The sequence below is a fragment of the Rhodnius prolixus genome, unplaced genomic scaffold, assembly GCF_049639745.1.
Source record: "Rhodnius prolixus isolate KJV_2025 unplaced genomic scaffold, Rpr scaffold_1, whole genome shotgun sequence".
Taxonomy (NCBI): Eukaryota; Metazoa; Arthropoda; class Insecta; order Hemiptera; family Reduviidae; genus Rhodnius; species Rhodnius prolixus.
The window spans coordinates 44,244,742-44,257,619 of NW_027411581.1; the positions used below are offsets into that span (position 1 = coordinate 44,244,742).

Sequence of the window (12,878 nt, forward strand, 5' to 3'; positions counted from 1 at the left end):
ATTTAAGAAAGAGCGAAATCCAAGATTTAATATTTTTGTTCAGATTTTTTTTTTTTTACTTTTTTAAGGAGTTATTTTTATCAAATACCTTTTCTACATCTTACAACCACGGTATTTTGCTTCAACTGGACTACATCATATTTTTTGGGGGGCATTCTAGAATAATGCATTCTCCCTAGATGTCCAACCATTTAACTATTTATCCTTTTATCCTCTCTCTAAATCTATTCTTTGCACAGTTCCTTCAAGTAATTTATTTCGACTTAATCTGTCCCTTTCTTTTCAACCTTCCTAGAGCCAAATATCTAACCTAATGTGATAACTCATTCATCTAAAAGAAAATAGCTTTATAATCGTTTAAAAGCAATTATTCATTTTCTTACTATAATTTCCAAACATTTGATCATTACACATGGCATCAATTTATTTAATTAGTGTCTATATTTTTGTTATTTGCTCAAGCATCCAAAAATCTTGCATCTTGTTTTGTAATACTTAATTTGGTATACTTAACTGGTACAGTTTCTCCATTTTGCGTATCTGGAGATTACCTGGAAACATAAAACTTCCAAAATAAGATCCACTTTCAGGAGGACTTGCGATATCTCAATTTATAAACATTTCCTTCCTCACATTAGCTTTCTTAGTTGTAATATTGTAGAACGAGAAACATGATATGATTTTCAAAATTTAGTATCCCTGATATTAAATTTATTTAATTAATGTATTTATAATTAAAGGACAGAGGTCAGAAAACATTGTAAAAAGGAAATATAAAAGATCAAAACAAAATAGTTGACAATAAGATATGTGATGGTCACACAACCTTGTATACCAGTAACTAGCATGTATTGTGTTTTCAACAGAGTGCCGCTGAGGCTAATTACCTTCATGGAGTAAAAAATGAAAAAAAAGTGTTACATTATGTGAGAAGAACAGAGTTAGAAAGGAAGGTTTCAAGTTTGTTTTTGCGATCCGAAAAAATATGTGAAAAGAATTGTGTAAACAAACAACAAAAAAAATGTTTTTTATCCGCGACAAGTTTCTCACCTTCAGATCGAACATAGAAGATACATGCTTAAAAAAGAAATGTCTTCATCCGTTATTATGGTACACAATGAGGTAGCGGCTGCTAAACAGTAGCGAGTTATCAGGAGAAATACGGGTAATTATAGGAAACAGTATATATGTATATTGAGAGTTTGGAGACGGGTTTATCAAGTGCTGGGCAGGGTGGAGGCGGCTAAGGGCGAGCGGGTGGGGCGGTTGGGGTTTAATTAATAAGGAAATGAGGGTAGTGTTGTATAGCAATAGATGCAGCGACGAGCTGGATCCGTGAAAAGAGGGTGGGAACAAATAATTAGTGTGAATGTGTTAGAGGTTTGGATGTAGAGTGTGATTGGTGGTAGTCATGGTGAGTAGGCGGTGCTTATTCCACTCAGTTTGGAGGGGATGTTCATGTGAGTGCAGCAGTCAGTCAGGAGATGTCGGTCCGCTATGGCTCTAGGGCTGGGAACGAGTTTGCCACCACCGCATCCTTTGCCAGCACCAATGTTCGCATTACCTACCTTAAACTTTACTGTGTCACAAGTGGCGGCCGTCTGTGAAACTCTAGAGGAAAGTGGAGACATTGAACGTTTGGCCAGGTTCCTTTGGTCATTGCCGGTAGCCCATCCAAATATAAATGAATTAAATAAAAACGAAGCTGTGCTCAGGGCCAGAGCTATAGTATCCTACCATTCTGGTAACTTTCGAGAAATGTATTCAATATTGGAACATCATAAATTTACTAAAGATTCGCATGGTAAATTACAAGCAATGTGGTTAGAAGCGCACTATCAGGAGGCTGAAAAATTACGAGGTAGGCCGTTAGGACCGGTGGATAAGTACCGCGTGAGGAAGAAGTTTCCACTGCCGAGGACAATATGGGATGGTGAACAAAAGACGCATTGTTTTAAAGAACGCACTAGAAGTTTATTAAGGGAATGGTATCTACAAGATCCGTATCCGAATCCAACCAAAAAGAGGGAATTGGCACAGGCAACAGGACTGACTCCCACACAAGTTGGCAATTGGTTCAAGAACAGGAGGCAAAGGGATAGAGCTGCGGCAGCCAAAAACAGGTATGTCTTTCATTTTCTAAGCACATATCTTCGATTTAATTCTATTTTTGGCTTCTACTCCTTTCAGAGTGTCTCTATTTCCTCTAATTAATTGTTTGTCCCAAACTTAGTAACTCGATATAGTTTATGGACAGGCCGTAATCAAGAAGATTTCTTCTAAAGATTTAGTAAGCGGTCGGGGCTTCATCACTTCCTTCTATCATACACCACCGTTCACGTTATACAGGGTATCCATTTCAACCAAACACTTAATCTATTTTTTATCTCAACTTATTAGTTAACATCAGCTGTATCGTATTTCCATTGACGGTAATCTCTACTAAATTTAACTTAGATTATAGTGCGCATGTCTGTTCAGAAATTTATTCCAAACTTCTAAATTTATTTGGAGTGAACTCGCAAGAATGAATAAACGTTTTCTACCTCTAATGGCTGCATAAATTTTGCTGTTAATGTTTTTAATGCGCCTTTACTAATTTAAGCACAAATTTAGCATCAAAAGCCGCTTTTACATCAAGTAAATCGCCTCTTACTTTGTAATGATCACTCTAGAGTGATTCTAGATCGGCTTAAAATAATAAAATCCCATGCAATGAAATAATTAAAATTTCTTTTAAACAATTGTCAACTTTCCTAGTTTTAATGTTCGTCTAATATAAAATAACTGTTAATAACCTTTTCCTAAACTTGTGCAATCTAACGAATTTGAAGCAATTTATGTTAAATGTTCGTAAAAATTGTCTACCTTTGTAACTATTCTTAAATAAATAGTTTAAAAAGAATCCTTTGAACAAATGCGGTCTGTTGCCGGCTACTTTTGTAAAAGAAAAAGTGAAGAAGTACTATTTTTCAGGTGGCTTTTCTTTAAAACTACTGATTAGGTGTCTAGGAAAGAGGTAGGCTATATACATTTCCCATTTAACAAATTACAATAAAATTCTAGTCCTAGACTAGAACTGAATCTAGTTACAGAAAAAAAAAAAATTCTATACTAAATAATTAGAGACTAGGTAAATAATAATTTTATTCGGGACAAAAGTTAATAAATATTTCTGAGTTATTTTGCTCTTGTAAATTGAATGAACTAAACAAATTTATCGTTAAACCATTTATAAATATTACCTATTGTTGAAATGATATTATCTAGTTATTACGAAAAGATATTAACCTTGGCCGCGGAAACACTAGCTTTAACAAACAAACCCAATGGTGTTTAATTTAAAATAATTGAAAGTCGGTATTTGATCTAAATGTTTTTATTCATCTATTTTAATGCTTTAAAGTATAAAGCTACTCTTGCCTCCAATTAAGCATCTTACCATCGCACTTTAAATTGTTTTGCTTGGTCATCATAGAAGTTGAATTATCAAAGATATAAAGAAATTTGCATTGTTATAAGTAGTTACAATTACTGACGAAAACAAAAATGAACGGCAAAGTAAAACGGAGCTTTCAAACCTTTTGGTTACCTGTATTTTTGAGTTGGGCAACTTGTAGCAATATATTGCTTCCTGAATGAGTACGAAGAAGATAGGCTTTCTTTTTGTTCCGAAACTTCTTTTGACTCGAGATAGAATTCTAGTAACAATGATTATGTTACTGGCAGATATTTACTTAATTACTTCTTAATTTTAGCGATAGGAATTTCAATTTAAGTTAGAATTCATCTGCTCCTCGAGTGTAAATTTCTCTAAAAAAAAAGTTTAGGGAACTAAAACGTGAATAACACTTTGCCGGGTGCTACTCTTCTTCACTGTCTAACCCATTTCTCTTTATGCTCCTTGCCAGTATCAGTAATCGCTTTTGAATTTAATTTCATTCGAAGATCCATGCTACTAAAACAGACAGATTTAAAGACAAACGAAGCAATTGCTGCTATGCTATCTTAAAACATCTGGTGTGAATCCTGCTACGACTTAGCCTAACCGCAATTTATGCATACTAGTGATGAAGGCAGCATGTTGATACAGCTTCGCCAGATCCCCACTGAAATCAACATTTTGTTAACAAAAATGGTGGGCATAACAGCATACTTATTGTTCATAACTTCAAATAAAAACCTTCAACTACTATTCGGTAAATTTTGGAAAAATATAATAAGACAACCTGTACGGTCGCACACCTGGTAACCTAATATTCTTCCAATTTTTGAAAGAAATTGCATACTAAAATTATGCTATAAATAATGAAATACAATATTTTGGAAAGGAACTATTTCGCCTCTTTCAAGAAATTCGAAATTAAAAATAAATGGACAATTCTATCATTACCGTATTTTACAAAAATTTATTAATTAACCATTTTATTAAATAGAACTTTAGTATTATGAAAATTTTGAAAACTTTAAGATTTTAAAAAGCTTCAATGCACTCTGTAAAAGTGAATTTGGTATTATTGATAGTTCATCCTGCTGATTGATTGTTTATTTGCCTAGTTAATGAGTTCGTGACGTGACAATCAAATTAAAGTTTAATCAAATATGTTATATTTGACACATTAGTCACAAATTTTTGGTTCAACATACCATATTTTGATCAACTGTTAGGTAGTGTCATATTTAATTACAAATGACATTATATTTCAATAATTTTGTAACAATAGAAACGTTTTCCATAGCTTTTCAAGAAAACTTCTACCCATTCGAACAATCTCAGGCGGAGGCCGTAGTTGCAAAGAGCCACATTTTTTAGTTGCATTTTTCTAAAACACTGCTAATAATCTCAGTGTTGATTACCATAAAACTATTTAATTGCCTTTTGTTTTTTCGACAAAATTCAGTTTGCTGACACTCCTAAAAGTTGGATTTAGAAGTTGAGCAATCAATTCAAAATTGTTACGTTTGCTTGATTTAATACGCTCATGAAATTCTAAATCTTTAGAGATTGGTCGCTACTGACAAAAGCTATGCCATATTTAAATTATATTAAGTAGTTAAAACTAATGCTAAATCAATGGTGTTGGTCTGAAATTTAAAAACATCGTTTACTGATTTCCACTGAGAAAAACATTTCGTTTATTTATTCTAGATTTATTTATTACTTTAATTTGCCGTAGTTTAATTTATATTAATTTCTCTATCAGGTCCATCTGCTATCTTGCTATCTGCTATCTTTGGATTGCACTTTTTTGAAAGCGTGTTTTACAAATCATCCATGAATAATAACTCCAAGAAAGTATAGGACATCCAAAGCTCTTTCTTCCTGCTAAAATCTTTTTTAAATTTTTATCGCACCATTTATTCTATTTTTAATACATTGTTAAGCATTGTTGCCTTCAGCAAGAGTGCACTACGATTTCATGAAGTTCATCGATACAAGTTTGCATTTATTTAAATTAAAAAAAAAAAATCTCACAATATTACTTATTTATTAAAATTCTAAAAGAATACTATCTGGAAGCATTAATTTTCCTACTTTATGTTATGAATGCAACCACTTATTATAAAATTTAAAAAATGTATAACTTCTCAGGCTTCATAATCTTTGACATTATTATTATTTTTTTCTTTTTTTGGCATTGGCTTTCGCCATACAGCCAGCATCGTCTAGGTGCTTATCACTAGAATATCACTCACTCTCTATTCTTACTTATAAATACATTCGCTTCACACATTCATACCTCTACTATATACAACTATTTACATAAACTACAGCTAATGGATGGATCAGTACTCTATATTCCTGCCATCCTTATAGCTTAACCGAAATTTGACATTATCAAATTAAGGGAAGGGAAGATGAGATTTGCAACCGAATTAGATTTTTTTGCATAAAAAAAGAAGAAAATAACTCCTTCATTATTTCTCTTGAAATATAAATATATAATTTAATCCAAAAAGATAAAGCGTAGTTTTAAATTGATTCAAGCAATTATTTTTTTAAAAATCTTTAATACGAGTATGTAGTTATAAATCATGAACTAAATTATGTAATGCATTTTCACTAGATGCGAAAATTGATTACTGAGTTATATGTTTGAGATTCTAGACAATTTTTCATAGGCAAAGAACATTGAAATTTGGTGGTATGTTCGCTATAGAAGAATAGACTTTCTAAAGGAAGAATTAATAACAATCTTTTTTCTAGAAATGATCTGCGATAATTGACTGGTTGGACATGATGGTCGGTTGGTCCAAAAGCGGTTATACTACTTTCTTTTTTAACATCACGATTATTTTAACGATTGGAGATCAAGTTCCTGTACAGAAGCTGTAAGATTTTAAATGTCTTAATCCTTTCGATTTTAATATTTTGAGGATTGGCCAGCTATTATTAGCTGTTATAGTAGAATGGTAAATAATGATATTTGTGGCAGCTGAAATACTTAAATGAACTGTTTTGGCCTGGAGATATCTTAATGATTCTTGGTTAGAATGAAGAACTCTGTGCAAAATATTGAAGTTAGAGTGAGTATGATTGATGGAGAATAATTTGCCCCCTGTGGTAAAGGGGCGCTAAATAGTGGAACAATCCTAACTGCTTCTGCAGTCTATTGTATGTGTGTGTCGACATTGTTGGGGAAATATGAATATTTAGCTGGGATACACGGGGATTCACCGAGAGTCTTGAATAAGGATCTAGCCTCATGTTGATCTATGTACGATGTATCTATAATGTCACCTATTCCGGATATCCAAGTAAAATTAAAACAGCAGGTAATAGGCAGAGTGTTTTCTCTTCTAACAGCGGAATATTGATGTGTTCAACATGGATGAACCGATATTTCACATTTCTAGTAACCTGTAATAAAGGAATTGTTGATTGAAATATAATTCGTTCAACATTTAGTGGTAAAAACAATTCTCAAAATTAATTAATACCAATTAAGAGCTGGGCAGCATCAATTATTTGTTCCATAACAGCATTTTTTTTTTTTTCCTGACCGGTTTAAAATGTTCATCTTCAGAATTTGGTTCCTCAACTTTGTAAGGAGTCATATTAAGATTGAGTGAGGGCAACAGATCGGGAGTTCTATGACTGGAAGTCCAATTTCTTTGCTCAATGCTGGCAGTTTTGATGAACAATCTAAGGAAATAGATGAAAATCGAAACCGGTCATCATAAAATGAAAACAAGTGGACTTTTGCGGGCACAATGTTTGAAAATATCTGTTTATTAAAACAAAAAAACAATAATAGTAATCCAATAATAATATAAACATAAATTTCTAGTTTATTAGATAAAAGATGTTTAAGGTGTAGACGAATGGAGACTTGAATTTAAACTCTGAATAACTTGCTCTCAAATTACTGCTGTCATATTAACGGTACTTACAAACGAACAAAAACAAAACTTAAATCTGATAGACGAACTAAATTTACTAAAGAGAAGACCAGCTGCCTTGAAACTGGTGGAAATCTACTTCGCTCCTTATAGAAACTGAAAATTTAACTTTAACTAATCTAATTTAGTAATCAGTGTAACTAATTATAGTAAAATTTATGAGATTAACTTAGATAAATTTGTGGGAAAAGTGGAAAAATTCTTTTAACAAAGTGGTAATTGAGATTAAGCTGTTTATTGTAGAAGACAATTTTAGTTTCTGTACTTTTTGGTTAAATTAGTATAGACTGATAGTTATACACTACTTTAACTCAAATAATATTAGAGTAGGAGGTTCATTAACAAGATGTCGCTCTCCCAAAATAAAGAAGGGATTAGTTTAGTTGTTATTGGTCTCCTACGAGAAGATCAAGAGTTCGCTATCTTCTAATTTTGTCCGATGATGGAAAATGATGTCTATAACTAAAGAACACTAGCCAAAGGCTGGCAATGCCTGAAATATGCATTGGTTGCTAATGATCTCAGATGTTGTCAGGCCTTAAGAGAAAAAAAAATAAAACTCACTTTCTCTCAAAACATTCTCAACAGCACATTCTCTTCAAAATACAATTTTGAAAAGACATAACTCATAACTCTAAATTAAAATTACGAATTAGTTAAATCCCTTACGAATTTCTTATCGATGTACTTGTCTAACGAAGCATTATCGCATAAATAATGCTGCATTTTAATGTCTGTAGAGAGCTAACTGTCCATCTGAAAGAATTGATCTCTCAGCATGTTCTTGACATTCAACAAGATAGATTCAATAGATCCGCATTTTTCTCCATTTGCAGAGATTCAAGTCCGTTCAAGAACATTTAACTCCCATTTACAAAGTTTTGACTTGCAATCACTAACTTCAACCCTCTTATATTATATAGTTACAGGACAATTTAACGTAGAATCACTAAAAAAAATTTAAATCGGAATTTAGAATAATTTTTTATTGAATTTCATATTAATTCGATTGATTTTAAATCCATAAAAAAGATAACAGTTCTCGTTTTAGTTTTACTTTTGTGCAGAGTTCCTATGCTACAAAGATTGAATTAGTAGTTCTTGAAGGGAAAGCCTTTATCGAGTTAGATGGTGGACTAATGAAATTGCACCAATCGTAATTCAATTCCAAATTACATTGTGACAACCAGCTTGCATTCGATAGTCATCAGATTCACATCTGTGATATCAGTTGTTTATTTTTAAGCACTTTAGTGTAGATATTTAGTCAGTTTATATCTGGCATTAGTTATATAAACCCCTCCTAAATAAGTAGTTCGCTGGACATCAGCGACCACAATGTCGAAGTTTCTTTGATCACTTGGCCAAATGTAATGTGATACAGAGAATGTGGTTTTGTTCGCTAAACCCTTCATTTATTTCACGTTAATGTCGCTTGACAAATTTTATGTATTTATTAAATAGTTTCTTTCTGTTTAAAGTCCTTAAAAAGAATTCTTGAACTTTTTATTCGCTTATATTTGGATAAATAGCAAAATTAATCAATACAAACCAAAATTATTATATCATTAGCATAATGAAAATTAAAATTAGTGTTCTACCGTTTATTGCTAATAGCGCACTACCTTCTCAGCGTGTGACTTGATAAATCGGCAGGAAGAAATCAGCAAATGTTATTTATAATAAAAATTAAAAATGTAAACAATGAAAATACTTATAAAGGATTAAAAATCTGGAACTCAAATTTAAATTTAAATTCAATAAAAGTGTTCAATTAAGCTTTCAAAGGTTCAAGAATTTACAACACATTGAATTGTATTGACTAATTGTCTGAGAGCAATATGACAAATTGGTATGCACATTCATGACCTCTTTTTTTCGATATATTTTACTCTTCTAAGAGATCGGGAAGAAATAACAAATAATTATCTGAAGAAAAGATACCAGAGACGGCATAGATTGGGTTTGGTATCCAGAAAGTACTCATTTAGACTTTCTAGACAGTGCAATATTGGTACTGTTCGTATTTCAAACAGCCCTTGCTGTTAGGTATAGCATTCTAAGTATTTGGGAAGAAATGGAAAACAAAATTGTGCTACTCAAAGTAGAATCAGAACTTTATAGTGATAATGGTGTCTAAATAGCGTATCATTTTCTTGGAGTGATTCTTCTTCCAGTGGGTCCTGAAATTTCACTGAAATTGATCAGCATTATAAATTTGTGAGCTTCAATTTGAATTTGTATAGATTTGAAATCCAAAAAAGCCTTTATAGTTTAAAAGTATCCAATGAAAACAAAAAACAACATATTTAAATTTATTGATTTATTACTGTATTTTTAGTACAGATTTGAAATTCATTTCCATAATTAGTTTTTCGAGCAAAACATTTTATCGACTCAGCCATGTCAGGTGTTTTTTTTTCATACTACAAAAGGGTTATCCAAATTTTTGCTAGAATTTAAATGCCATAACCATGCATATATATTCGATCCATGGCATTTGTTCATCACAATAATTCATGAGAGAGATCGCGTTAAATCGATTTAAGAAATATATTTATTTAGTTCTACTTATAGCCAGTTAGGTAGAAATATAATGGAAAATGGAGAAATTGAAGGGGCCTTTTTGATAGTTTGAATAAGTTTATTGAAAAGTGGGTAGAAGGTAACAGAAAAGGAAGTGGTAAAGTTGCTTGATCGATTTATTGTCACTTGCTATTAGCTATTGGCTCTGACCAATGTCCACATCCCATACCTGTCAGCCCTATTTACCTATTACAGCCAATCACTTCACTCTAACAAACTTAACCACTATACTTTATTATTTTTCTTATTAAAGTGTTTGAGCTTTCCTTTTTTGTAGCCCTTAATTTTCACTCTTTAATTTCTAAAATTAATAATATTTCCTTTTATGTAGTTTACATATTTTCAGTCAATAAACACAATTAATTCTACCACACAATCTTCAGAGATTTAGAGGAAAGTTACAAATTCTTCTTTCATTAAGTGCAGTTAATGATCTGTATTCCTAACGTGCAAATTCAGTGGACTGGCCTTTTACAAACTAATGAACTTCTAAAGCGCTACTTTACGATAATTCTCGTCTTTATACCGTAGACGCCATAACAATCATCTACTCCTACGTCAGTGGAAGTTACCTAACCTTTCGTGGATGTGTTTCTAATCCAAGAACGGTGTTGATTGTTCAGGCAGAGTTGCTGCAATGCAGCTGAATTTCAAATTTCAGATTACCAAAAGTAGCGAAAGAAATATCCTTATTTTGACGTGCAAGGAGAGGCAGACTTTTACTCTTCATCCAAAGATGAATCCTTGGACCCATCCTTCTGTTCTCTCTTTCACGCACATATCTCCGTAGTAATTTGTACTTACAATCAGATTTTTTTTTGAACCCTGAACGTGACACGTAAGACCACCACTTGGCCATCTAGTTGCACCGCATTAGCCACTTTCAAGCAATTAGATTGGAGTACTCCATATTTCTATATAACCTTGTTCTCATCAACACATCGTGCGAAACAGCTTAGTAAAGGGCAAAACTTGCTATTCAGATTTGTTTTTTTCCCAGCATAAATCTTCCAAACGTAACTGGGAAATTCGCTTTGAACTAGACGACTTAAATAAATAAACAAAAATACAATTAGTAGTGCTAATTTAGCAGATAATTGATTTCAATTTTTTATCATTTTTCCCCCAGATCTGTGAGATTTTTTTGTTTATTTTCAAACTAATTAATTTTTGAAGCTAAAATTGACAAATTTCATCAGCTCACTGGCTGTTCTTGACACACATCTGAAAGCAGCCTTTCTGTCAATCAGATAAGTAATTAAGAACGTAAAGTAATCGATATTTTATCTTAAAGACTTAATGTATAACAATCAACTTAGTGGGTGGAGGCACTTAATTTATTATCGTTTTTTCAACAAATAGAAAGTTACTCCATGTAGAATTCGAACTGGAGAACTGTCACTAACAAATACTTGCTTCATAACCACTGGACCAACTACCCAACCCAAAAAAACACACGAACATATTTATTTTTCGAATATATATGTCCCAATGGACGTAATTCAGATTTGAATTTGTACTTATGTTGAATTTAAACACGTAATAATAATGAATGAGAGACGCTAATGACCTAAGTCGTCGATGCGCCAAAGCAAAAAACAAAAAAACGAATGAGTGGACACTGACAGCTCTGTACTGCTCGATGGAACAAGCGGACACGCGAAAGGCATATTGGTCTGCTTTGATCTGATTAGACTTTGGAGACAAAGGCATCTCAATGCAGTGCCAGTTAGCAATGATTTACTCCTGAATTGCACTACCATATGTGTGACCACATGATATGAATTTATATTATGGACGATTTGAGCGTTGGTAATTATTGGTTGGGGATCCATGGACTCACTACGCTGCTTTAAGTTTGCGGCTCTATGAGCAATGACGCACAGCAATCAGATATCAGAACAATTGCAATGAAATCTACAGCTAGGAAATCTTAATAGAGCTGTAACTGATTTCTCTTTTAGATTACTTATTAACCAAAGTAAGAAATGAGATATGTGCTGCATACTCCGGAAAACCGGTAGCGGTCAGTTGGATTGCTCACCATGACGGAAGCACTCCCATGACTTGTCCCTTCTGCACCAGTTTTAGACCTGATATTCTGATTTCACTATCGGCGAGTTAAATTTTAACTAATTTTTTAATGCACCATCATCGATATCTGTGTTTTAAAAATGGTGCTATCTCAGAGGAGAGGATCTAGTTTTATTTCGTAGTTTGCGCATATTTTCTATATGTAATGTAGACAAAAGCCGCAAGAACACTTCTGGAATAAGGCATTTTTAATTGCAAGCTCTTCGAGTACAGTATTCAAGACTCTTTGATTTGGAATTTCGGACTGGATTTGTAATTTTCAAATTAAGAAATGTTTTGATGTATTGTAGTTTTATCTGGGTACTGCTTAAACTGAACATGTTTTGAATATAATTAAGTAATCAACTACAAATTAGTATTCAGAGCTGTGTTTGAACAAAAAGCTGTATATCGTGCCGCTCTTATCAAATAGTAATGGTATTTTCATAAAGTAGTGAAGTGGGCGTGGCAATTACGGTCTTAAATTTTCTTGTAATGTAGAGTGTTCCCCTAGATTACCACAATCTATAGCCTCTAGGCAGGCTGGCACTAGTTCTCAACATTTCTATTAGACTCGTATTTTCTATTTAAAATAGAAATGTGTTTATTTTCAAAAAAGCAGTTAAAATTATGCGTAAATATTTGGAATATTTAAAAAAAAATGAAGTAAACTTTTATTTTTAATACTCGCAGTTTAAGTATTTTTCTATCTTATTATAATTGTAATGTAATTATTTTTGAATATTTCTTTTAACTAGGGTTCTCCTTTAAGGTTGCCTGCATCCTTGGATCAAATCCCTCAAATTGTCTCTGTT

The 12,878-nt window shown here is 32.5% G+C and overlaps 1 protein-coding gene across 1 annotated transcript in view; it reads left to right on the top strand.

Moving 5' to 3' along the window:
• Nucleotides 1-1,233: 1,233 nt before the first annotated feature.
• Nucleotides 1,234-12,878, top strand: part of Optix (optix) — a 79,920-nt gene continuing 68,275 nt past the window's right edge. The window contains exon 1 of the mRNA XM_074140109.1: nt 1,234-2,123. Within this exon, the coding sequence (XP_073996210.1) occupies nt 1,498-2,123 (626 nt within the window). The 5' untranslated portion in view covers nt 1,234-1,497. The remainder of the gene's footprint in view (nt 2,124-12,878) is intronic.